At 41.3% G+C, this 24,418-nt stretch overlaps 2 protein-coding genes across 4 annotated transcripts in view; both read left to right on the top strand.

The window, feature by feature from the left end:
- The window catches only part of rassf5 (Ras association domain family member 5), a 31,490-nt gene extending 20,605 nt beyond the window's left edge, over positions 1 to 10,885 (top strand). Inside the window, exons 3-6 of the mRNA XM_087801264.1 lie at positions 7,476 to 7,589; positions 7,661 to 7,982; positions 8,052 to 8,167; positions 9,182 to 10,885. Coding sequence (XP_087657390.1) covers positions 7,476 to 7,589; positions 7,661 to 7,982; positions 8,052 to 8,167; positions 9,182 to 9,325 — 696 coding nt within the window. The 3' untranslated portion in view covers positions 9,326 to 10,885. The remainder of the gene's footprint in view (positions 1 to 7,475; positions 7,590 to 7,660; positions 7,983 to 8,051; positions 8,168 to 9,181) is intronic.
- Positions 10,886 to 14,313: 3,428 nt separating this feature from the next.
- dyrk3 (dual specificity tyrosine phosphorylation regulated kinase 3) lies at positions 14,314 to 24,147 on the top strand. Of its 3 annotated transcripts, none has more exons than XM_087800942.1 (6): positions 14,314 to 14,894; positions 18,364 to 18,473; positions 20,684 to 20,799; positions 20,870 to 21,173; positions 21,268 to 21,684; positions 22,017 to 24,147. In XM_087800942.1, exons 1-6 carry the CDS (start codon positions 14,852 to 14,854, stop codon positions 22,740 to 22,742), a joined length of 1,716 nt encoding a protein of 571 aa, XP_087657068.1. In that variant the 5' UTR covers positions 14,314 to 14,851; the 3' UTR covers positions 22,743 to 24,147. The 3 variants fall into 3 exon arrangements, with proteins under 3 accessions (XP_087657068.1, XP_087657067.1, XP_087657069.1); XM_087800941.1 differs by having other exon boundaries at positions 20,636 to 20,799; XM_087800943.1 differs by lacking the exon at positions 14,314 to 14,894 and adding an exon at positions 15,626 to 15,656 and having other exon boundaries at positions 20,636 to 20,799; positions 22,017 to 24,146.
- The last annotated feature ends 271 nt before the right edge of the window (positions 24,148 to 24,418 follow it).

The following is a 24,418-nucleotide window of genomic DNA, read 5'->3' as shown; positions in this document are numbered from 1 at the left end:
GAAAGCAGGATGTGGTTTTGCCGTCGTACCTTCCTGAGCATCGCTCTGCTGGTCTAGCGGGTACTCTCAGGTTATCGGGGATAACCTGAGACCTGGCTGTAAGCTGACGCTGACACCAGCATGTGTTTGTGTGCGAGGCAGGTGGATGTATGCCTGTGCGACGCCGAGTGACCAGGAGCATATATGGCTTGACACCAGAGCGACACGAGCGCTTCAAGAGGAAGTGACACGTCTGCGCTTTTTCTCAGATTTCCTGGTCTGCTCTCTGGTGGCAGCTTCACAGTCAGAGTTCCGTTCACCTGCGTCCACTCTTACAGGTGGGAAAACTCTCCGGAAGCATCGTCACAGGATAGCTCTGGATTAGACAATCGTTAGCTCTTCGTATCTCCACCAAGCCAGGACTTCCTGAAGTCTCAAAGGCGACACTAGGACCTCTCCATGACCGTCAGCACGGTGTCCAGCCCTTCTATGACCAGCAGTAACAGCATGAGCAGTGGGTACTGCAGCCTGGACGACGAGAGCGAAGACTTCACCTTCTTCACCGCCAAGACCTCGTTCTTCCGCAAACCCAAACCCGCCGTCAAGGTACCGAACCCAGCACCGGAGAAGATTTGGGGGATAGATTTGTGTTGATTCAATTGGTTTTGGATAGTAAAATGGAAAAAGTAACCGGTTAACAGAAAAGCAGAAGTACCAGCAGGAAGTGTTGATGTTTGTGTGGGCAGTGAATGTGTGAAATGAGTGTAATACTTCTATGTTTACGGGCAGGTAGACTAGCTTTTTATTTGACTGTATAATGACCGTTTTGTAGTATTTCTCTGCAAGATTTGATAGTATAACACCTTAAGTTGGTACTATTACTCCAAAAGGTGTTGGTTGTATTACTCCACAAGGTTTTGTAGCTTTACTCTACAACATTAAGAAGTACATGGTAAACAATGACTTTTTTTCAAATTTATAAGATAGTAATAACCCTAATAATTACATGAATTAGCAAAATAAACATTTAACATTTGACCTTCAAACAACTTTCACTCCCATCATTCAGTTTTTTAGTCAAACTTGCGCATTTCTTTTATCTTGTGAGATAGGACTTGTAACTGTTCCATAGCGAGAACTGAATTTCTTTGGTTTACGGAGCCTCTTAGTCATTAATATACAATAAGCAATAAGCCTTCTCATTAAAATGAATAAGTCTCCGCCCCACTGATTTACCAAATGCGCTCTATGACACACGGCTCTCTCTCTTAATCTCACTCCCACTCAGTGAAATCATCGCCGTAGCTGCGTGTATTTAGCAGAATTTTTCCCCTCATTTCTGCTCCTTTAATGATTGAGCTTTTAAAGGCATAAAAGACGAACGTCTTTAATCACAACAACCGTTTGGCTGTTCTTGCCTTAGAATCCTGTCTAACTCTTGACGCATGTAGAGGTGAAGCTTGTCTATGTTTGGGTCTACGGTTGCGGGAACACAACTGCGCTCACTTGGGATTTTCAGAATGACTGTAACTTGGTTATCTTACCTAAAAAATCCCATCAATGTGACGGGATGGTCTATAAAGGCTTAAGCACCATCAACCTACAAACTCATTGTTATCTTTTTTGTTAGCAGCTGTGATGCAGCCTCTCAAACAAAGACACGTTTTTTTTAAATATGTTTTAATCCCACCGAGACCTGGTTTCTGCTGCGAGTGTTTTTTTTCATCCCGGCAACCGTAACAATTTGGCACAAATGTGGAGATGAATACTAGCTGTGGCGAACCCGTTGGTTTCCATGGCAACAGTCTCAAACCCTGACTTCCAAGCGGTTGGTTGCAGTGTACTGTACGCCGGAATCATTCATAAATAATAGCCCTGGGCTCGAGGTCCTGTCATTTATCCGTCATGCATACGTTTATAAGATGCATTTGCAGACATGGATCCGTTCTACACATGAACTAAGAATCCATTAGTGTTTTTGGTTGAAATGCTAACATTTGCATCCATAGAGACAGGATCTAAATACATTTTTCTGAGTGTAAGTCTGAGCCGTGATCACACTTTTACTAGTGTTTTTATCCATTTTCATGACATGCATTCTCAGAGAACGGTCCTAACATTCTTGAAGTAAAAAGAAAAAAGCTGAAGCACAATTATCAAGTCACGGTCCAGTGGAAATCATGTCGTACACGGACGGATTTGACGCCGCTTGAAAAGAAGCTTTACTATGCTGGCATTAGACTGTTGTCACGACAGGAAGTTACTGTTGCTGCTGAGGACTGGTGAGTGGATTAGCTCCAGATGTGATTGACACACTAAAGATGATAGTCTGAGATTCAATTTAACTGTCCGCTAAAGAACACCAGAGCTTTTTAACTTCCTTGAATCCCTCATACGCGGCCCTGCGGTGCTTCTTCCCGCAGCCGCTCTCCCATTTACCTCCAGTTTGAATATGAAAAGCAGATATGCAAAGATGTGCAGGATGTGCTCTGAATGGAGGGACTTTATATACGAGGCCTTCAATTTGTGTCAGTGTGCTAAGTCGGCTGGTTACTTGAAAAGGCACACGGGGAAGAAAATGGGAGAGTTCAGGGACGTCCTTTCATTCTGAATTATTTCCGGGGCTGAGGCTTCTGCTCCACATAAACCTTTTACGTGCTTTTAGAGTTGTAGGTCAGGGAGGGATTCAATTTCAAATGCATGATGGGTCTGACAATGTTCAATTATATTCAACCTTTAGCTTATAATTGAATACAACTTTTATTTTGGGCTGTACAACCCCACGAAACTTTAAATAATTTCTGGAGGAGCTTTTCAATTATTTGAAATGTATTTTCTTAACGATGGTAATAGCTCAGCTGAATGCAAGTAAGTGCAGTGATGAGTTCACTGAGAGGGAGTCTGATTAAAATAATATATAATATATAAACTATGTATGTCTATTTTAATGTGGTGGAGCTCAGGTTCATCTTCGTCAAAAATGATGCACTTAAAAACACCCAAAACATCCAAATACCTCCATACTGTTCGTCTGTAACATCCATCTTGTATGTAAGCCTCGACAAGAGGAATTGTTCCAGAAAAAAATCAAACAAGTTTTTTATTTTAAGCTTCTTTTTTTTTAGCCGACGTTGCTAGGCTAGCAGCCTAAATCTTGCACTTGCAATGTGTTTCAATGAGTAAAGACATCATGCAGGAACTGAGAAACTCAACTTAAAATACAGACTTATTTAAGGTTTTATGTCATGTCGAGGCTTCAATATAGGAGGGACATTAAAAGTTGTAAAAGTTTCAACTCCAGTAGTACTGTCGTTTAAGAGAAAGTTGCTTGTTCTTTACCCTTTAGCTGTTTAAACTCTTTTTAGAGAGAATACAGTTTATCTTAGGCACGTGTTTTAGTCCATTTTACGGCCTCTTAATCAAGATCAACTCGGGTGACCTGGATACAAATGCTTAAAGGTTTTAACACAACAACCTGAACGTGTGTTTGTGTGCGTTTGTTGGAAGGTGTGTGCGTTTGACATCATGATCTTCAGGTAACATTAGACTCTAAGATCCATTACAGACGATCAGGTTGAGACTGATGCTCACACGCTAAAGTTACAAAGCCCAAATAATGAAAAGCATTGCTGGCCTTTTTCCAAGAGGATCGGCATCTATGAGGATAACACTTGCTATTTTTTTTTAAATATGAATTAAACCATTCACACTATAATACGCGCTGTTTTTTCGTTCCACAATTTGAACCATCAACTGTCTTTAGTCTTAATAAAGTAAGTAAGTAAGTAAGTAAGTAATATTTATTTATATAGCGCTTTTCGAGACCAGGCGTTAACATAAACACTTTATTTTCTCTTATACATCTTGACCATTTATTATACCAGATACTTACTGGTACCAATTAGCACATGGATTTATAAATACCCAAATTAAATTATTACTAGTGAATCTCTCAAGTGCTACATTGGGTTCTTCTAAAACAGCGTATCATAAATCAGTCTTCCATCCCCGTGTGATTTAAAAAAGATTATATGTTTTCCCCACTTTGGCCTGCAGCTGCCAAAAAGCTACTTCTCCAGTCGACCAAAAGACATGGAACATCTGAGATCAAATACACATGATGTAAATAAACACTTAACCAGGCAGAGAGACAGATGACAAAAAAAACTATCACTACACGTGCACAAAACCACACTGAATGGCTTGAAACCGACTGCAAGAAGTGTCGCTACTTAGCAGTCATTGGACCTTCCCTGTCTGATCTCATCTGAGCGAGAGCATCAGCACCTACTCGTGTCGCCCTGAGGCCTGTGTGTCGTGTTATGTAACGGTTCTAGAATATCTCCTCAACACAAAATGTGTCAGTTCCCTCATATAAGTGTCACACACTCTAAATGTTTTCCAATTGAGTCCAATTCATAAACTCTCCACACGTTTAAATGTTATTTTTTGGGGGATATTTCTTGAAGGTTAATATAACCTGGAATTTATTTATTTCTCAAGTTGTTTGTGATGTTTTCTCTCAAGTTGTGTAGAGTCGTGTTGTTTGATCTTGTGTGATCCTGAGTGGGTCCGATTTTTAGGGAGTGCCCCTAAAGGGAGGAAACGGCACTATTGTCCCCCTCTATTGTGCTCCAACACTCTCTCTGGTTTGTTGACGGGGAGGTCCGGGCACCGCCTATGGTGCATTTACAAATACAGGAATTCCTCGAAAGGTCCTCGTCCGCTTTTTTTTTCTTTCTGTCGAAATGAGCCTTTTAATCATCACTCCATTGTTTTTACTCCTGTCTAGTAGTGATTTAAGGTGGTCGGAGTCACTGCCAATGGTTAGAAATTCTTTACACGAGATTGTATCACGTCTCTTCCTCATTGAACAGATTTAGGAAGTACCTTTGAAAGCTTTCAATGCAACTACCTCTTGTACTGATAAATTATTAAGGAAAAAACTACTAGTCCAACTTGGAATCTCCATTCCCAACATTCCCAATGATGACCTTGGTATCTTCATCTCTGATACTTTTAACTCTGTTTTTTATCTTTCTACATATCCATCATGACAATAACGACTGTCCTATGAAACTTCCCCTCTCTTACTGGCATATGTCACTCTCCTCTTCACCTCCCCCATCGCTCCATTACTTCCATTTACTTTAAATATTTTTGTTTTCTCTACCTCTCCTGTGATTCCTCTCTCTTTTAGCTCAAACCTACATCTCCCCTTTATATTAGTACACATCGACATATCATCAGCAAACATAATTGGTTAATCATTTAAAAGCAGCAATCAAAAAAAGAATTCCTGGTCAAACGGAGAAGATAAACATTTATTAGGGCTGTGTATTGGCAATTATACGATACTCACATGTGTGACGATACAATATATTACGATATTGTAGTAACAACACTATATTGCGATATATTGCAATACTGAAGTAACAACACTATATTGCGATATATTGCAATACTGTAGTAACAAAAATTTAATTTTTCTTTTAAAGATTCATTTTCACATTTGATTAGAGAAAGTGCTTCTTAACATATTGACAAATGTAAACTTACATTAACAATAAACAATGTTCATTAACATCTCAAACAACATGCAACATCCAGTATCTGTCAGTGAGCCGCTGCTTATATATATTTTTTAAATATCGATACATTGCTATTGAATATCAATGCAGTATTGTGAATAATAATATTGCAAAATATCGTTATATCATTATTTTCTTACACCCCTATTTATCTACAACCCTAAATTAAAACAATAGATGACATCACAATTGACATAAAGTAGTGTACAATGTGTTACTCTTTTGATGTTCAATGGTTAACTGTGATATTTAACTGTTAATTTTTGTTCACTTGTGTGAACTGTGTTAGTTGTTTAATTACAATTTATTACAATCATTTGCCGGTTAATTATTGTGCAGTAGCGTAAACTGTGTCCCTTTTAATTTGAGGTTAGATTTTGTTGTAATATTCTTAATTTGCAAAACTTAACAACCAAAAGTCAAAGAAGACGCTCTTAATCCTTTGATGTTTAACTTTACCTTTTTGTTCAGCTGCGTGAACAGAGTTGTTTCTTCGATATTTGACAGTTAATTTTGATTACTTAAATAAATTAATATACTACATTACAACAGCTTGATTATGTTTGTGTACTTTGTTGTATAGAATAGAATTCAAACTGACATTTTAGCATCGTAGCCACATTTTTGTTTCCTCTTTCTAAGGTTTCACTTTCATCACCTGCAGATGATTCCTGTCTAGTACTTGAGTGTACAAGCAGTGTTTCAAAAACGTTGACAGACAAAGCTTTTTTTTTTTTTTACTAACATCGAAACTGTTGTCACAACGTCTGGTTTCCTCTCAAAATCAACTGTCATTTTGTTTATTTCTAAAAAAGTCTCACAAGGATACACACTTCCGTGACACGATTTGAGTAAATCCGTCAAACGTCCTGAGGACTTCCCCTCAGATACCATCCCTGGCCTGGATTTCTCTGTGTCAGTTTCCCTTGATTTCACAGACACACACACACACACACACATACCCCCACACACACATATGGCCCAGAAAATGCAAACGAACCGGAGAAGAAGGGAAAAAAAAACTCTATTGTGAGATGGAGAGGATGCATCCCACTGTACTAAAAATAACTCTGTCATACTGTGTGTTGCTAAGGCTGGCTCAGCAACCACTCTTTCATCCTTCTTTACCCCTTCCTCTCTTTTCTCACATGTCAAAATGACGTGTCTTTGTTTACCTCATTCATTCATAAGGCTTGAAGTCAGGAGTGTGTTTGTCGCTCATACATCAGTATCACAGGAGAAGATTGTCTCGGTGGTTGACGGACGTGATTATTGAATTGTTCTTCTAATGCAAACGACAGTGAGACAAGGAGTCTGTGGACGTATGTGTTACACATGTATTCATCTACCATTATTTATACCTGCATTGTCTTCACGGTTACCTTCTTCTAGCTACCGTTAGAAAGGGCGCCACCTGCTGGTGGAATCGAATACCGCTCGCCCATCATAATAATAATAATAATAATCTCTATTTATATAGCGCCTTTCTAGACCAGGGTCACAACCATGAACAAAACTAATATCTATAAAAAAATATATATACATTAGGAGTTTTAAGAGAGTTAATTAATGATACTTTGATTAAACTAGTACCTTTTTTATTCTATTTCCTGAGCTCTGGAAAATGGTTAATTCCTGCCACACAGTTTGATGTATCACCCCATAACGCTTACCTTTTGCCACCCAATTTAATACAGTTAATTATTTATTTTTTACTCATTTTTCGTTTTCAGATTGTAAAACCATTGCATTGGAGGTGATCAGGTATTTGGTGACTTTAAATTAGTATTGAGTTTTTGCATATTCCGCAAATTTCTGAGCCACATTGCCTACACTGGCTGGAAATGTAACCTGGTTTGTGAGTTTGACACGTGTGCTTTAATGAATTTTTGTTTTCATTTGCAGAGAAATGAGACGAAGGAGGAAGAGGCGGGAGGAACTAAAGAACTGTCAGAGGAAGATGTGCGATCCAGGATAGAGCAATATAATTCTCACGTGTCTGAAAATGGAATGAAACTGGTCAGTAACAGTTACTGGTTAAAATTTAAAAAAAACGAGGACGTTTTAATAATATACTTGATGTTCCTCAGGGTTCAGATGGCTTGTACACGGGTTTCATTAAAGTCCACCTGAGACTGAGTCGACCCGTGACGGTTCCGGCTGTGAGAACCGGGGACACGGAAGGGGCACCCAAGCAGACTCTAGAACCCTCCGACGGTCCGGGAGATTCGGACGGCGTCCAGGACGACAAGAGAGCGTCCTTCTATCTGCCGTGTGACTGTGTGAAGCAGCTTCACATCAGCTCTCTGACCACGACCAAGGAGGTGATCCAGGGCCTGCTGAAGAAGTTCATGGTGTTAGACAATCCCCGGAAGTTTGCACTATACAGACAGACGCACCGCGACGGACAAGGCGAGTGGAGCTGGATAGAAACGCCCTTAGAGGTCATCACATGTACTTACTTTTTGTTTCTTCCAACAGACCTTTTCCAGAAGCTGCCTCTGTGTGAGCGCCCTCTTCTTCTGCGCCTCGTAGCCGGTCCTGATCCAGAGCAGCTCAGCTTCGCCCTGAAGGAGAATGAGACGGGAGAGGTGGAGGTGAGGAAGTCACAAGTCCAATACATCAGTCCAACATCCATCATTTGGTTACGATCAGTTCTAAATCAAAGCCTACTTTCCAAACAAGTAAAATTGCAAGAATATGAAAACGTCAAGAAAGAGATGCATAAGAACCACATTTATATTTAAAATTAAGTGTAATAAACTATGAATGGAAATCGTTTGTTTTCAGCTTTGTTTTTCTTAAATAAGTGCAGAACCTTCTTCCTTTGTTTCCACCTTGTTAATAATGGTAGTTAGAATCTACGAGCAGAAAATAAGTTGTTAAAGCATCATGTTCATGTTCATGATGACGAAAACACAGCAAGCATGTAACATGTATGTAAAATGAAAGGTTAACGCCCCCACCATAAAATCCCCAGTATTTAATATTGAAAATATTTATTGCTCCCCCTAGTGTTGGCACCACAATGTTGTCCTCGGTTTTCTCTGTTCAAAATGCAACTAATCATACAGAAAATATGAAGAAAAAACAATAATTATCGTAATTTCAAAATTTAGGAAACATGCATTTTTACAAATGATGATTTGTCTAAAATAATTGTTAAATACAAAGAAATGTTTTTTGAAATGCTTCCAAAATAGAAAACGATAGAACTTTGTTGTGATTTGTGTGTCTCGAGTTTTTTCTCTACCTTCTTTAAATAACTATCTGGTTATAATTCTTGAACAGTATTTTTGCAACACCGATGCTTACCATGCTTGTAAAATTACATTCAAGTTAATAATTTAAATGTAAAAAATGTTTTTGGAATGAATATTTTCAGTAAAATGCGTAAAATGATTTCATAGAAGCAATAATAATAATAATAATTGTAAAATCCTAAGCATCTGCATGAATTTGTGTGGATCATTAGAGGACAGTTCAACTTGTTTTAAATAGAATTAAAAACAACATTGTCTGCATGTTTACAATGACCTCCGAGAATACAACAGTTCAGAATAAATGCTATTTATAAAGTGTTGTTATAACGCGACACTTCTCCTCAACAGTGGCACGCGTTCTCCGTCCCGGAACTCCAGAACTTCCTGGTCATCCTGGAAAAGGAGGAGGCGGAGCGTGTGCGGACAGTGGAGCAAAAATACGCGGCGTACAGACGGAGGCTACAGCAGGCTCTGGAACAACTTGACCCCTGACCCCTGTCACCTAACACCTTAAGACCTCGCAGGGAAAACACCCGACTTTAGATCCACCCGTGAACCCGATCTATTCGGAGAGTGGAGCCAGGGGTGACTTTTCTTAGCCAAACACAAACAAACTCCTATTTTCTCAGGATGCATTCAAGACTCCTCCCCCCTTTTTTCTCCCCCTCCCACATCTACTCACACCCTGAGGACGGAGGTGGACGTCCAGGTATGACTGATGTTTCATCATCACCGTGTACTAGTTTGACATGAACCTTCAACTGGAGTGTTTTCAGAATCTCCTTCATTCTGCTGCTGCTACTGCAAGTGTTACTTATGCATGAGTCTCTCAGCTCAATCTCCCCCCCGATGACCTTCGTCGCCCCAAGAACGGACAATCACATCCATATTCATTCCTCCAGCTCTCCATCGATCCCACAGGAAGTTGGATTATTTCAGAGGAAATGAAGGATCTTGTGCTTTTCTCACATTCTTAGCTTTACATGCGAGTCGAGGAGTTTTTGGAAAGTGTTGTTACTGAATGAATCATTTGCAATTGAAAGAAAAATCCAGATGATTTTGCACCGAAAGTTGAGGCGCTGGGTTGAAATGATCTCTAAATCAAAAACCATGTTTTTTGTGGCCAGTTTAATGGGCCATGCATTGTTAAAGGATTTTAAAGACGCCCCCCCGAGTGAGGAAGATTGATTTCAACTCAATTCCTCACAAATAATATATTGTGTTGATATAAATCTAAAAAATGTTAGGTTTAATTCGTAGGTCCACAGATAGGCTTGAAGGATGATGAAGACAAAGAGTCAAAGTCTGGAGTCTGACAAGCTCAAGCAACTTAATTTTCTAACTTGAAATGTGCCGTTGAGTTCTGTTCCACACACACACACACACACACACACACACACACACACAATCAGTCCACCTCGCCTCGATCGCCTTCTCCCGACGACTGTGATTTCACTTCCACACAGACTTGTCCCAGACTCGTCCAAAGACGCGTCTCTTTGGAAGGTTTAGTTGAATCCAGTTAGTTTTGCACAGACGCCCTCATCTGAACCAATGATGTGTCGGAGACACTGGAGGTGTTTTGACGCAGCATTCCCCCTCTCTGGCCGGTGTGTGTGTGTGCGCATCAATAATGTTGGATCGTGTTTGTGAGCCATTTGCACTTCCTTATCTCGCTGGGTTGACGATCAAAGTGTACGTGTGAGACGGCGGTTCCACATCCCAGTCGCACATGTAGGGTCGCGGAGACATGCATGTGTCCCACCATCACGAGCGCCCCGGAGCCTGCTGGCAGTGCCTTTACTTCATGTGTTCTCTCTTCTGCGCACAGGTGCCTCAATGGACTGTGGCATGTGTGCACTTTTTTTTTTTTTTCCCATCCTTGATCCCTCTTTTTATCGTTCTCACGATATGTGTGTTATTTATTTTACCATCCGGATGTTACAGATGCTGAGATTTAATGCTTTAAAGCGACATATTTTGTTTGATCTGTACAGATGTGTACATACGTATATTGATAGACTGTACAAAACATCATGATTAAAAAATGTGATCTCCATCATGTCCGTTTCTGTTTCTGTGCATCACCTCTGCCAAGGAGAGTATGTGTCTGTGTGTCTGTCCGTCTGTTGGAGACTGGATTACGATTATATTTTTAGTCATTATTTATAGGGTTACAAACTGACAATATGGTGGTTTTTCTGGATTGCCATCTGGATCCACTAATCTTTTGAAGAATAATAATTATCGTAGATTATTTGGCCTACTAAAGTTTTTGCTTGCTGGAAACATGCGTCAGGATATCGTTGTTGGTTATAAATGCTAAATAATAAATATATGAATGTTGTATAAATGTTAATTAAGTCACGATCACAACGGACCAGAACATCTCTATCTATCTATGATCTCCGGATCATGAATATTGTTTAATTAAATGTAATGTAATTATATTATTATATATTAATTATTATTGATACGCCATTTTATGATAATATTTTTGTCGTTTTATTTTGATTATTTATTGTATTTTATTAATCTATTTTTATTTAATGCCACCAAATCAAATTCCTTGTTTTGTACTTACAACACTAGCAATAGTTTTCTGATTCTGGTTCCAATTGATATGGTTTTGTGTGCTCTTAAAATAAGTCATTTCATTCATAATACATATTAACGCATCGCAATGTCACCAAAAATAACGGCATTTCTAACTAACGGCAACAAAAACTGTTGATTCAGAATGACCAGCAGGTGGCGACACATCACCTAAAGCGTGAGATCTACAGTAACTTTTGTGAAAAGTTTTTTAACTAACTAGTATAAAAAGCCTGTTTTAAACAGATAGAAGTGTTTTTAAAGTGACACGTTGTTGAGCTGTCAGGTGTCGCCGTCCGTCACGACCCACCAAACAGAACCCTCGACCCCCCTAAACCCAAACAAGGTTCTGCGGGTGCACCTGGTCCCTCTCTGGTTGTGAACTGACAGCCTGTGATGGGAGCAGATCTTCACACTCTCACATGAAATTCTCCAGAGAGGAAAGTGCAACAGGAGGATCAATTAATAGTCATTGTCGCCCTGCTGCATCTCCGGCTAAGAATAATCCGCACGGACGCTGCGGCCTTCACACCGGGCCGAGGTCCAGGGGGTCGTCTGCAAGTGTGTCAGGACGATTATTTATGGCGGCCGATATAGACGGGCCCCTCTTCTCACCTCGGAGAAAGAGCTAAGTTTAGGGTCACCCTCTGACGGACATGTATCACTCTCTCGGTTTAGCCTGTCCCCCCCCATCTGGGGTCAGACGGAGCCCCACTGCTTCTCCCCGCTATATCTGTCCATGAATCCATAACAGGGTTCAACCTGTCGCCATCACATTTATTCAACGTCTCCGTTTGAACTTTCATTCTCATGGAGTTTGTCTGAGAGATGAAGACACGGTTCTCCTTCCACGGAGGAATTTATGTGGTTTTCCAGACATTAAAAGTATTTTTGGAAAGTTGAGACTGACTTTGCTGAGACTAGACTTTCACTCTCACTGGCATTAACATTTGAAACACTGGGAGTGAAACCAACACCTTTGCAGAACAAAAGGAAACTTGGATGGATGGATGGACGGATGAATGGACGGACGGACGGACGGACGGACGGACGGATGGATGGATGGATGGATGGATGGATGGATGGATGGACGGACGAATGGACGGACGGACGGACGGACGGACGGACGGACGGACGGACGGACGGACGGACGGACGGACGGACGGACGGACGGATGGATGGATGGATGGATGGATGGATGGACGGATGAATGGACGGAAGGACGGACGGACGGATGGATGGATGGATGGACGGATGAATGGACGGACGGACGGACGGACGGATGGATGGATGGATGGATGGACGGATGAATGGACGGATGAATGGACGGACGGATGGATGGATAGTTGGATGGATGGATGGACGGACGGACGGACGGACGGATGGATGGATGGATGGATGGATGGACGGATGAATGGACGGATGAAAGGACGGACGGATGGATGGATGGATGGATTGAGAGATGGATGGATGGATTGAGAGATGGATGGATGGATTGAGAGATGGATAGATACATGGATGGATGGATGGATGGATGGATGGACGGACGGATGCATACATACATACATACATGGAAATTTTATATTTCCTCGTTACTCTATGATATTATCCTGTTATTTTATAATTATCACATTATTTGATGATGTTAACAAGTTATTTTTTGATATTGTAATGTTTACAGTTATTTCCTCCAAATGTTAATTTATAATGTATTTGACGATATTATCAAGTTGTTTTTTTTACATTATCCTGTTATTCTATGATATTATAACATTATTTCATGATATTATCACGTTATTTTATGATATTATAATGTTATTTTTTTTAACATATTTTCATGTTATTTGTGATATTATAACTTCATTTTATGATACTTACACGCTATTTTGCTATTATGTCATCTTACTTTATGTTTGATCACAGAGTACTTCAGTTTATAGTTTTACATTTGTACATTAAATTATCATGTTATTTTATGATATTATCCTGTTATCTATGATATTATCACAGTGAGAAATCACAGATTTCCTCCAAATCTTTATTTATAATGTCATTTATGATATTATCACGTTATTTCATGATATTATCAGGTTAATTCATCATGTTATTTACTGATATTTTCCATTTATATCATAATAGTATTACATTATTTGACTATATTTTCACGTTATTTTGTAATATTACCATGTTATTTTATGTTAACGTTATTTTATGATATCATTGCGTTATGGTAGGATATTACTACGTTATATCAGGATATTATCCTGTTATTTTGGGATACCCATCACGTTATTTCACTTCATTTCATGATATTATCATGTCATCTTAAGATATCATCATCATGATACTTTGTGATATTATAAATCTATTAAATGAAATCATCACTTTCATATCAGTAGCAAACAAGTAGCATGTTAGATATTTGTAAATCAGTATATGAACATGACTTTTGAAAAGGGAAAAATTGTAATTCAACAAAAAAAATGTAAGTAGTAATTTTGTTTTTCCTCTCATATATATAATAAATATATCATTTTATTAGTAAGGAACGTCCAATTGATAATGACCATATAAAATCTAGTTAGCATTACAGCTAATGTTAACTTCCATATTTACAGCGAGTAATCACTTATTTTCACCAAATGTTAATTTAATTAATAACATTATAATAGGATCTCATTTTAAATATTGAATTAGAACGAGGACATAACATAAGAAACCAACGTTATTAAAACCGACAAAACGCCGAATGACAACAAAAGAGCGCCCCCCGGTGGTCGCAGCGGGGCAAACGAGCCTAAGCCCCGCCCCCCTCACTCCTCCCCTCTCCTCGTCCATAGCAACAAGGCGAGCGCTCGTCCAATAAGAAACTCCTGCAGTGGACTCGGAGACACCAAACCACCGCCGCTTTTGTTGCTTCTGACCACAACTGACCCGCTTCACCCGACACACGCACCGCGAGGGTTCGGCGACTATAACGCGGACACTCAAGAAGGAGAAGCCAGGCTGACCCCCCTGGAGAGAAGCGACTCTCCGCGGCTCCACGGAGTTGTTCTGGTCCCGCCTTGAGCTGCTGACTCGGAGCTCCGGTGATGCGGCTCCTGCTCGACTCTCTGCACCGACACACGGCGAGGGAGCGGTGCTTCAGCCGCAGCTAGCAGGCAGGCTAGCTCGAGGGGAAACGAACCCCCCAAAAACCACCCGGTCCGCCTCTTTTTTCTTTTTTTTTCCACTCCCAGTGCAGACCACTGACCACTGCAGCTTATAGTTAAACTTTTTTTTATTTATTTTTTTAAACCCTGCAGAACGGAGTTTCCTTTGAACTCCATCGAAGTTTTGTTTGTTTCTTTTCTCTTTTTTTTTTACTTTGGTCACGTGATCTTCTTGTTTTTTGGATGCTGGCATCACACTTGAAGTGCAGCTATGATGATCATCAGCAGGAAACCCGAGGGTCCAATCGCACCAGGTAACTATTGATTGATTTATTTAGTAGTGCGTAAACTAAACTAACTTTTCCCAAAGGGGCCAAAGTTTCGGACGTGTGTGTGATGCATCAAGCTAAACTAACAAAATGACAACAACAAAAAAAAATCTTAATATGAAATTAAAAATAGATGCATACATGGATATTTTATATTTGTTGTTGTATGATATTATCCTGTTATTTTATAATTATTATCACATTATTTGATGATGTTAACAAGTTATTTTTGATATATTTTAGGTGAGTAATCGCTTATTTCCTCCAAATGTTAATTTATAATGTAATTTATGATATTATCACGTTGTTTTTTTTTATATTATCCTGTTATTCTATGATATTATAACATTATTTCATGATATTATCACGTTATTTTATGATATTAAAACGTTATTTTTTGTGTTATTATCATCTTATTTTATGATATGATCACGGAGTACTTCAGTTTATAGTTTTACGTTTGAAACGAAAACATTTAAAGATGGTGCTTATTTATTTAAATTAATAAAATAATATCAAATCCACTTTTTACTTCAAAATCAAACGTGCAGCTGTCAGTTTTGTAAGTTTTGACTCTTGACCAGGGTCTGCTTTGATGTCCTTTATCGATGACGTCACGTCGGTGACGGAACACTGCGGCGCGCGAGTTAAAGGCGCAACTTTTATTAAATGCACAGTCACGAGCTTCCATGCGTTAATTTTTAAAAGGCTGTCCGTGAAACGTCCTGAAGTCTGGACGTCCAACTAGTAAGTTTATTTGTCATGACGTGAACGCGACATGTGGCTGGTGTTTACATTCGAGTCCTCGTCAGAGAGGTGCAACCTTTGACCTCAACTGAAGGACTTTTTTTTGCAAACACGTTTTTATGATGCACGTGAGTGTAGTTTGAAGTGTCTGCAGGAGACAGGTGTAGGTGTAGAAGTGTGTTGTAAAGTCATCACTCAAATCAATACATGTTTGCTTTAATGACCGAAACTACTTTAAGAGTTGTGCAAATACACACAACTCTTTTTCTTTTTAGGCGTCAACGTGTTTAGAAAAACCAGATCATGGAAAATGTATCAATTTCTTCTGCAGTGAATACTAAATAAATCAATAATATATATATATATAAAAGTCATTTGAAGTCAGTGGTGGGCACAACTTTTCTGCATCAAAAAACTGTCCTGAAACAAAAAAAAAATTCTAACTAGGGGTGTGTATTGGCAAGAATCTGGCGATAATATACAAATCACGAAACATGGGCAACAATACAATATATTGCAATATATTAGGATACTGAAGGAACAAGGATATATTTGTAGTATTTTCCCAAGCACTTGACTCTTTATTTGTCCAAACATTGGCTTTCAAAGCAGCTGGAGTCAACTGTATCCTCTCGTCCTTAGCCAGGAAGTAATGACTGCTGTTATCTAGGGGCCGGAAGTTCAATCGCGACACAAAAATGAACAAATTTCGTGACTATTTGCATGTTAATTGTAAATAAAATCGATTTTTATTTTACACACACTTTATTAAAATGTAAAACAATGAAGAAAGAGCTAAATAAAAAATGAAGACATTAAAACTTGAATCCAAAAGATTCTGTATCAATACAGTTCAGTTGAAAATATCGACACAGTATCATGAAAAAATTGTATTGATATTTTACTTGCGCCCATAATAATAACCATGTGCATGAACACCGGTGCATAGAAGTATGTTGTCATTCCTATGTTTTGTGTTGTTAGACGTTAGAATTAAAAACTTAATAAACTTTGATTTGATGGATTTAAAAACATGGTTTTATCTTTCACGGTGAACGTCAGTGCTCACTTCACCACCACGTAAAAATCTCACGAAAAAGAAGTTATCAATATCTTTTGTTGATGTCAAGAATGAGGTGTAGAAACCTTACAGCCGCACGAGTATCGGCAATACTCGTCGTGTATCTGCTGGTGATCTGGATCATAGGCGTCAGGGGAGGATCACAGGGTCAGGCCGGGGTCGTCGCTCGTCCTGATGTGGGCGTCGATGTCTTTGATTCTGCCTAATGGAGGCTCTGGCCACAGACGCTGTGAGCGACAGGATCTAAAACACTAGAAAAGCAACAAAGGTCTTGTTATGGTTTTGGAAGGCTCTCGCTCGTTCGTGACGAGATGTCGCTCTGTTGCAAGGTGACCTTCTAACCAGCCTGGAAACCTATGAAAGTCAAACAGAAAAAATAAGTGTATCATAGAAACTTCTGAGCGGATAAATACAAACCAGATCAACCAGGACGATTGGTGAAAATGTATCCGATTATTAGAAACTTCGGAATGCGCATTTAACCTTATTTACATTCCAATCCATACATTCATATAAATACCAGCTTCAGCCTAAAAAGCTTGTTTTAAGTGTCATCGCAAAACACCCCCAAGTCTTAAAAATGATTAAGCAAAGTCTTGAATGCTAATGCTAGCCTGAAGCATCTCTGTGTTTTTGTCACATTGTCTTCGTATGTCCTCATAAAGTGAGTTACTGGGCCGGATTATCCCGCCCTGGGCCATGACTTTGTCGCAAGAGTATTCCAACTGCAGATCACTAGGAAACCAAAATGGATTATTTTTTTTTTTTTTTTTATTTTTTTATTATTACTTTCCTTGTCTGGATGTTCCCAACATGAACGTAAACATTCTGCGGTGCTGCCGTCAGCACACAGACTTGATGTGCTTCATGTCAAATCAATCACATTAGATGCTCCTTAAGCGGCCGGGCTTTCACCGGGCAATTAGTCTTTTTTTTTTACTGAGCTAATGGGCGACTGGTCGCCCAATAATACGCTCGTGTCGAGCACTAATGCCTCTGTTTGCTGCGCTGTTCGCCTCTAATGCGTCTGTATCCGGGCAGCAGGTCTAATCTGTCCCAGAGCTGGTGAGCGTTAACCTGGGACTCGGTCGCTGACGCACCTGCACATGGTTACGACACTCTCTCGGGGTGGCTGGAAAAAACAAAACACGCCAAGCACATGGCGGCGCTCGTAGAAGTATCGAGCAGATACCACACACGCTGCCCGGGTGGGCTCTTTCTGAAGGCACACCTGACGTCTGAGTGAGCAGATGGGCAGACGGGGAAGATGCCATCGTCATGGCGATGTCTGTTACTCCCCATTAGGACGATAATACCGCTTTCGGAGCTGGCAATCTGGGACCCTAAGCCACCTCTAAGCTGGACTGGTCAGAGCCCTGAAAAAGTATTGGCAACACAACTGATCGACTCTAATGCACAACGAGTGTGACACATGTTCTCCAAGTGTGTGCTTTTGCCAGACTCCCGGTATCGGCCAGAGAATCAAACCAATCAGGTCATTTGACCGGATCAATGAGCCGGTGTCTGGTCGGCACTGTGTTTCAATCCCGTTGCAGACGAGACGCTTTGATGTTTTAAACTTTGCAGCCGATCACACGCATTGATCCTCTTTATCTGTCCCTACAGCCCGCCATGGTGACGGTCTGTATGACTCATACTTGAGAATGGACCACATCCTGAAAGATGAACCAGATACAATCACTCAATCTGGGTTGCCACAGATGGGCAAACAGACTGTAAGTATATACACACAATGACACACTCATTCCCTCCTGCACTTGTTAAATAGCGTTTAATTCGGGTGATCTGTTGCTCGGTTTATTTCCTTCCTGGCGGTTTTCCTGTTCATTTCCTGTTTGTTCCGCACTTCAACACAAGCACAGAGACCAGACTGTGTTCAGACAGAGTAGCATGTGCACTGAATTGATTGACGCCAGAGGGTTTTTTGAGGTCCTTTCGGATGACTGGGTCAAATTTGGTCGTAGTATAGTCGATTATTTAGGTGGCCTAATTTCCGTTGATGCGAACCATTTGTTTGTTATGAACAGGAAGGCACTTCGGCATCCGTTTGGGAAGATGTTTTCGTGATCTGAAGTAAACAAACATTTCTAGTTTGGGTAGTTTCTAGTTATGAGTTCATCCACACGTAGATAACCTTCATTACAAGTAGCAAAAACATAGATTATTAGATGTACAAGGATGTTTTAGACTCGTATTCCAGGTATTTTCCCTAGTGTACCATTGTAATCTACAGTAGTACCCTTGAAGTATTGGGGTCCCCTGTCTTTAAATAGGTTACTCATTCAAGATGCAAAAGTTTAAGGCCATCCTATGTATATGTATATTTCTAATTATATGTGAGGTTCATTTCATTTCATGGTGGTCCAGATTTGGCCATTGTGCCATGATTTGGACTATTTGTTCAGCCTCACTTGTCGGCCATCGTTTCAATATCCTGATTAAACTATGCCCAATATCTGACAATAATCTTTTCAATCCCAATTAATCCCCTCGCACTCGGCCAATCTTCTACAATTGCAAGTCACTTGGCAACGCTGCACTAATGCCTCCCGAGGAGGAAGAGTTGGCTTCACGTCAGCGTAAAGGTTTACTGGGCTTGAAAATGTGACCCACAAAAAACCACCCATCGTCATCCTCCTCCCCCTTCTACTGTGTAATCGTCCACCAGTGCGCTTGAGGGACTTTCATCTTTTGTACTTGTTTTAAGTCTTGTGTTACTATCATGGTACCGTCTTCGTCTTGAGTGTAACTCGACGGACGAGTCTTTAAAGTCGTCTGTGACCGGGAGAGATTGTGGTCAGCGTATAACCTCAGTGAATGACAGAGAGAGACGCTGCTTAAGGCTTCTGTCCACGTCACCTTAAGCGGTGAAAGGTATACTTTTGACAGCAGATTACACTCCGTCTGTCCCACAATCCGTCTGTCGCACGACTTTGCCATTCATCTCCGTCAACTGCCCGCAAACCTGTTAACATCTGAACGTTTAATTGGCTCCTCAATGATTTCCAAAATCTCCTGTGGTTTTAAGCTTTAAGTACAGTTTAGGGAAAAATGACTTGGGGGATGATAAATGGGTTTAAAAAGAAGAGGAGAGTAAAACTTTGTTGACCATTATTATAATCTTATGACGCATTATATTAGATCTCATGAAGTCTTATTTTTAGAAGTTGATATTGTTATATTGAAGGTGTAATCAGGCTTTTATTACAAAATGTTGTGACTGTTGTTTTTCCATTGTTTATCCTTGTGATTATAACGTGCCATAAGGAAACGATGCTTAATTTATTTAAAAGGTCTTATCATACTGTTATCTAACCACCTGCAGAGCAGGACTGAGTGTTTCACTCGTCTATTCTGAGTGACATAATGACTTTCACACGTGGGTTTTCTTGTTGACAGACGAGGGATTGTTTAAGTTTTATTATTAAAAACAAGATCACGTTTTACACTGTAGGAACAATGATGATTCTTTATCCCCTTTATTGGACCTAAATCATCAACTCTTATCATTGCCATGTGCAAACACTGTGACCGAAATAATGAATGAATGATGAATGAATCAGAGGGACTTTGGTTTGCCATCATGTTTACACATTTTATGGTACAGGAAACTCTCAAAAGTGATGTTAGATGGTACCAAGACCTAATAGCCCAAACTTGGATAAGGTCTGCCTGATTCAAAGATTCAGGATGTAGAACTAAACAACCTTTCTCTACATTAGTTAGTATTCGAACACAAAGTCTCCTGAAAGTAGAAACTACAAAGGGTTTAAACAACCAACCAAGCCAACTAAATAAAGATCTTTTCATTCTGTCTTCAGCTTACAAAGCAACCAAGCATCCATTGAATAACTTTGTTCTGTTTATCCTCCTCAAGGCTGCAGAAAAGGCTGTCATCAGGGATCATCATTTCGCACGTCCTCAGGTGAAGATCGAAGTCCTCTATGAAGACAACAAGAATGACGCTTCCACTGCAGCAACCGCCAAAACCACTCGAACAACTCTGGATTTCAGTCCGGTGAAGTTGCACTCTGTTGAAGGGTAAGAAACCAAAACACACGTGTATGTTTTTTTTCCAGTTATAGCCGTATAACACTCTTGTGTGTCACAGCACCGTCTCAGGAAAACCATCCGAAGAACCCGCCGGCCAGAAATCCGCCGTGACTTGTGGGAGTACGGGAAGGCGGTATGTCCCTATAACGCCGGAGCAGGCGATAAGGCTCTACCGAGCACAGCTGACGTCACTGGAGCAGACGGAGATCCAGTCGTACCCCAACGTCTACTATGTCGGCGTCAATGCCAAGAAGAGGTCCGGTGTGGCCGCCAGTCTGAACAACTGCGGCTACGATGACGACCAAGGCGGCTACATTAACGTTGCACACGACCACCTGGCCTACCGTTACGAATTCCTTAAAGTAAGTACCCAACCGGAATCCCTAATTTTACCATTTCTTCCAGACCAAGTAACCTAACAATTCCTAACAAATGGTTTTTGGTTTGTCCCAACAGATCATTGGTAAAGGCAGCTTCGGTCAAGTGGCCAAAGTGTACGACCATAAACTGCAGCTGGTCCTGGCTCTGAAGATGGTTCGAAACGAGAAGCGCTTCAACCGTCAGGCGCTGGAGGAGATCCGCATCCTGGAGCACCTGCGCAAGCACGACACCAACGGCACCATGAACGTCGTGCACATCGTGGACCACTTCACCTTCCGCAACCACATCTGCATGACCTTCGAGCTGCTCAGCATGAACCTCTACGAGCTCATCAAGCGGAACAAGTTCCAGGGTTTCACTCTGCCGCTGGTCCGGAAGTTCGCTCACTCCATCCTCCAGTGCCTTGAGAGCCTGACCAAGCAGAGGATCATCCACTGTGACCTGAAGCCTGAAAACATCCTGCTGAAACAACCGGGTCGCAGCGGCATTAAGGTGAGCCTCCCTTGTCTCTTTGAGATTTTCTGCCTGTGCCGGTCGATCTATGGACAGTTCACTAGTTTAAGAATCATTTCTATTTCGCAAAATATCACTTGGATTTTGGATTCTAACCACTGCTCCTTGGGAACCCTCTGCCTATCGTAATTAACTACATTGTATACCCTTAAGGTACCTCGGAACCAATAGAGTTTCTAGTCAAAATTCTTCTTCTGACTAAATTGTTCCTTGTGAGACATTGTCAGGACTCATTATTGCGTCTTCTTTTTCGTCATTACCTGATTCACGTTTGAGATTCGTCCGACACCAACCATGCTTCTCCTCCCCAGGTGATCGATTTCGGCTCCAGCTGCTTCGAACATCAACGGGTCTACACCTACATCCAGTCCCGGTTCTACAGGGCGCCCGAGGTCATCCTCGGCTCCCGTTACGGCCTACCTATAGATATGTGGAGCTTCGGCTGCATCCTGGCCGAGCTGCTGACCGGGGCGCCCCTGTTCCCCGGGGAGGACGAGGGCGACCAGCTGGCCTGTTGTATGGAGCTGCTGGGTATCCCGCCGCAGAGGATCTTGGAACAGGGCAAGAGGACGAAGAACTTCATCAACTCCCAGGGCCAGCCTCGCTACTGCACGGTCAACACCGGAGCCCCCGCGCTCACCGGGACTCGCTACCGGCGAGGTAAAGTCAGGGGCCCGCCCGGCAGCAAGAACTGGACGGTCGCGCTCAAGGGCTGCGTCGACGCCACCTTCATTGACTTCATGAAAAAGTGTCTGGAGTGGGACCCGGCGAGTCGCCTGACCCCGAGCCAGGCCCTCCGACACCCGTGGCTGTACCGCCGGCTGCTCAAGTCGGCGATGGGAAGCGAAAGAGGCCAGCAGGGGTCTCTGGTCAAACGACACTCTGAGCAAGACCCCACCTCCTTTCCTTCCATCATGGCCAAAGGGGGGAACACGTTAAGCTCGTCAGGTGCCAACAACAAACTCAGGAGCAGCTTGCTCGGCAGCACAGGGGACACCATACCTCACCGCACGGCCCTCCCGAAACTGGTCAGCTAGAGAGAGAGAGAGTCCAGAAACCTCCTTTCCTCCTTTGACACCCTCTGCTCCTCGGGAGGAGCCAGAGTTCAGGATGAATCAAAAGCTTTTAAACTCGTTTGGTTGATTTGTTTTGTACTCGGTGTCGATCACCACAAGCTTTTTAGCAGAACAATGAAGAGTGAACAAGTTCCTTCAACACGGCCTTTGATCAGGTTTGCTCTGGATCGTACTTGTGTGACTTTTTTTTCTCTTTTTTTTGATAATCTGTGTGTGTGTCCTCAGGCGAGTGTCTCACTCAAGCACACCTGCACTGTCACTTGTCTCACTCTCCGGAGGGAGGCGTCGGTGTGGAACTCTAAAAAAAGGGCTACGGAGATTTATGTATAGCGGACAAATATTGAAACGGTGTGCTCGCGCGACAGAAGTACCCCCTTGTAAAATGGGAAACATTTACGAGCGACGACTCCCATTGTCCGACCCCCCCCCCCCCCCCTGCTGTGCTTGCATGTCGGCTCGGTATGTGACATCTGTATGTATGTTTGCTTTAAGCTTTGTGGTACCGCTGTGAGACATGGACCGAGTACAACATGACCCAGTAACAACCAACCCCCCCCCCCTTTCTTCCAAAGTCACTAAATTGAAAACAGCAGAAATGGAAGCTCCACTTATCACCTAGGTGTGGATGCTGATACTAATGTGCAACGTGGGAGCCTCGGGAATACGTCCCACACATACTCACAATGGAGGTTAGAAGGATGTCTGGAAAGTAAATATGTCTATGAATGTCCGGCCAAAAGTAGCAGATGCCCGCCTGGAGGATGAGTGGAAGAACAGTGGGATTAAGTGCGTTTGATCATGAGCCCTTTATCTTAAATAACGATGGTACCGAGTAAAGAGGTGTTTCTCAGGGAAACATACTTCTCACATCCCTTCATCGCGCTCTGTTCCACTTTTTCCCGTCACCGTGAGTGAGTGAGTGAGTGAGCGAGAGATCCATACACAAGCGATGGATGGTCCACGCTCCACCATGTGACCCAGATTACTCTCTCCTCCCCCCACTGCCCCTCACCCGCACTGGTGGGCAAGGGGACCTCTTATACTTAAATTATGTTATGGTGCTGTTCTGATGATCACTTTAAGAAATACATGGACCACAACACTCGCTCCTCCAGCCCCTTGTCTCCTGAAGAAATAAAAAAAACGTCAGGGATTTCTATTATCTCAATATTTTTTTTTTATTATTTTTTTTATAGAAGTGGTTTTGATTGTTCTCTCCAGAATATCAAATGCAAAAGAAGAAAGTTGTGTACTGTTATGTTTTACTATTGACGTGCGATAGTAGGAGGCTGTTTGGTGTCCAAGCATGAAATCAAAAATCACTCTGAGTGACGAGGAGAAATTGTTCAGCAACCAAATGAACTTGTAATAGAATCTTTTTTTCTAAGAAAATAAAAAAAATGAGTTAAAATGAAAAATGGAGTGATTTGTGGTTTGAGTTGAATTTCTTTTCAATAGAAAGGTAAGGTAAGGTAAAACTTTATTGTAATGGTACCATTGTTGTTGCCGTTTACACCTCACATTTATAAATGTGGCAAACTCCTGTTATACACAGTTTGGAACATTTATGTTTTTTTTTTTCTTTGGCTTTGTTGAGACTTTGAAACTCATTTCTAAAACATATAATGTTACAAACA

Source organism: Callionymus lyra, chromosome 10 (assembly GCF_982586985.1).
Source record: "Callionymus lyra chromosome 10, fCalLyr1.hap1.1, whole genome shotgun sequence".
In the NCBI taxonomy this organism is placed as follows: Eukaryota; Metazoa; Chordata; class Actinopteri; order Syngnathiformes; family Callionymidae; genus Callionymus; species Callionymus lyra.
The sequence above is the reverse complement of the archived record's forward strand: the minus strand, read 5'-3'. Positions and strand labels throughout refer to the sequence as shown.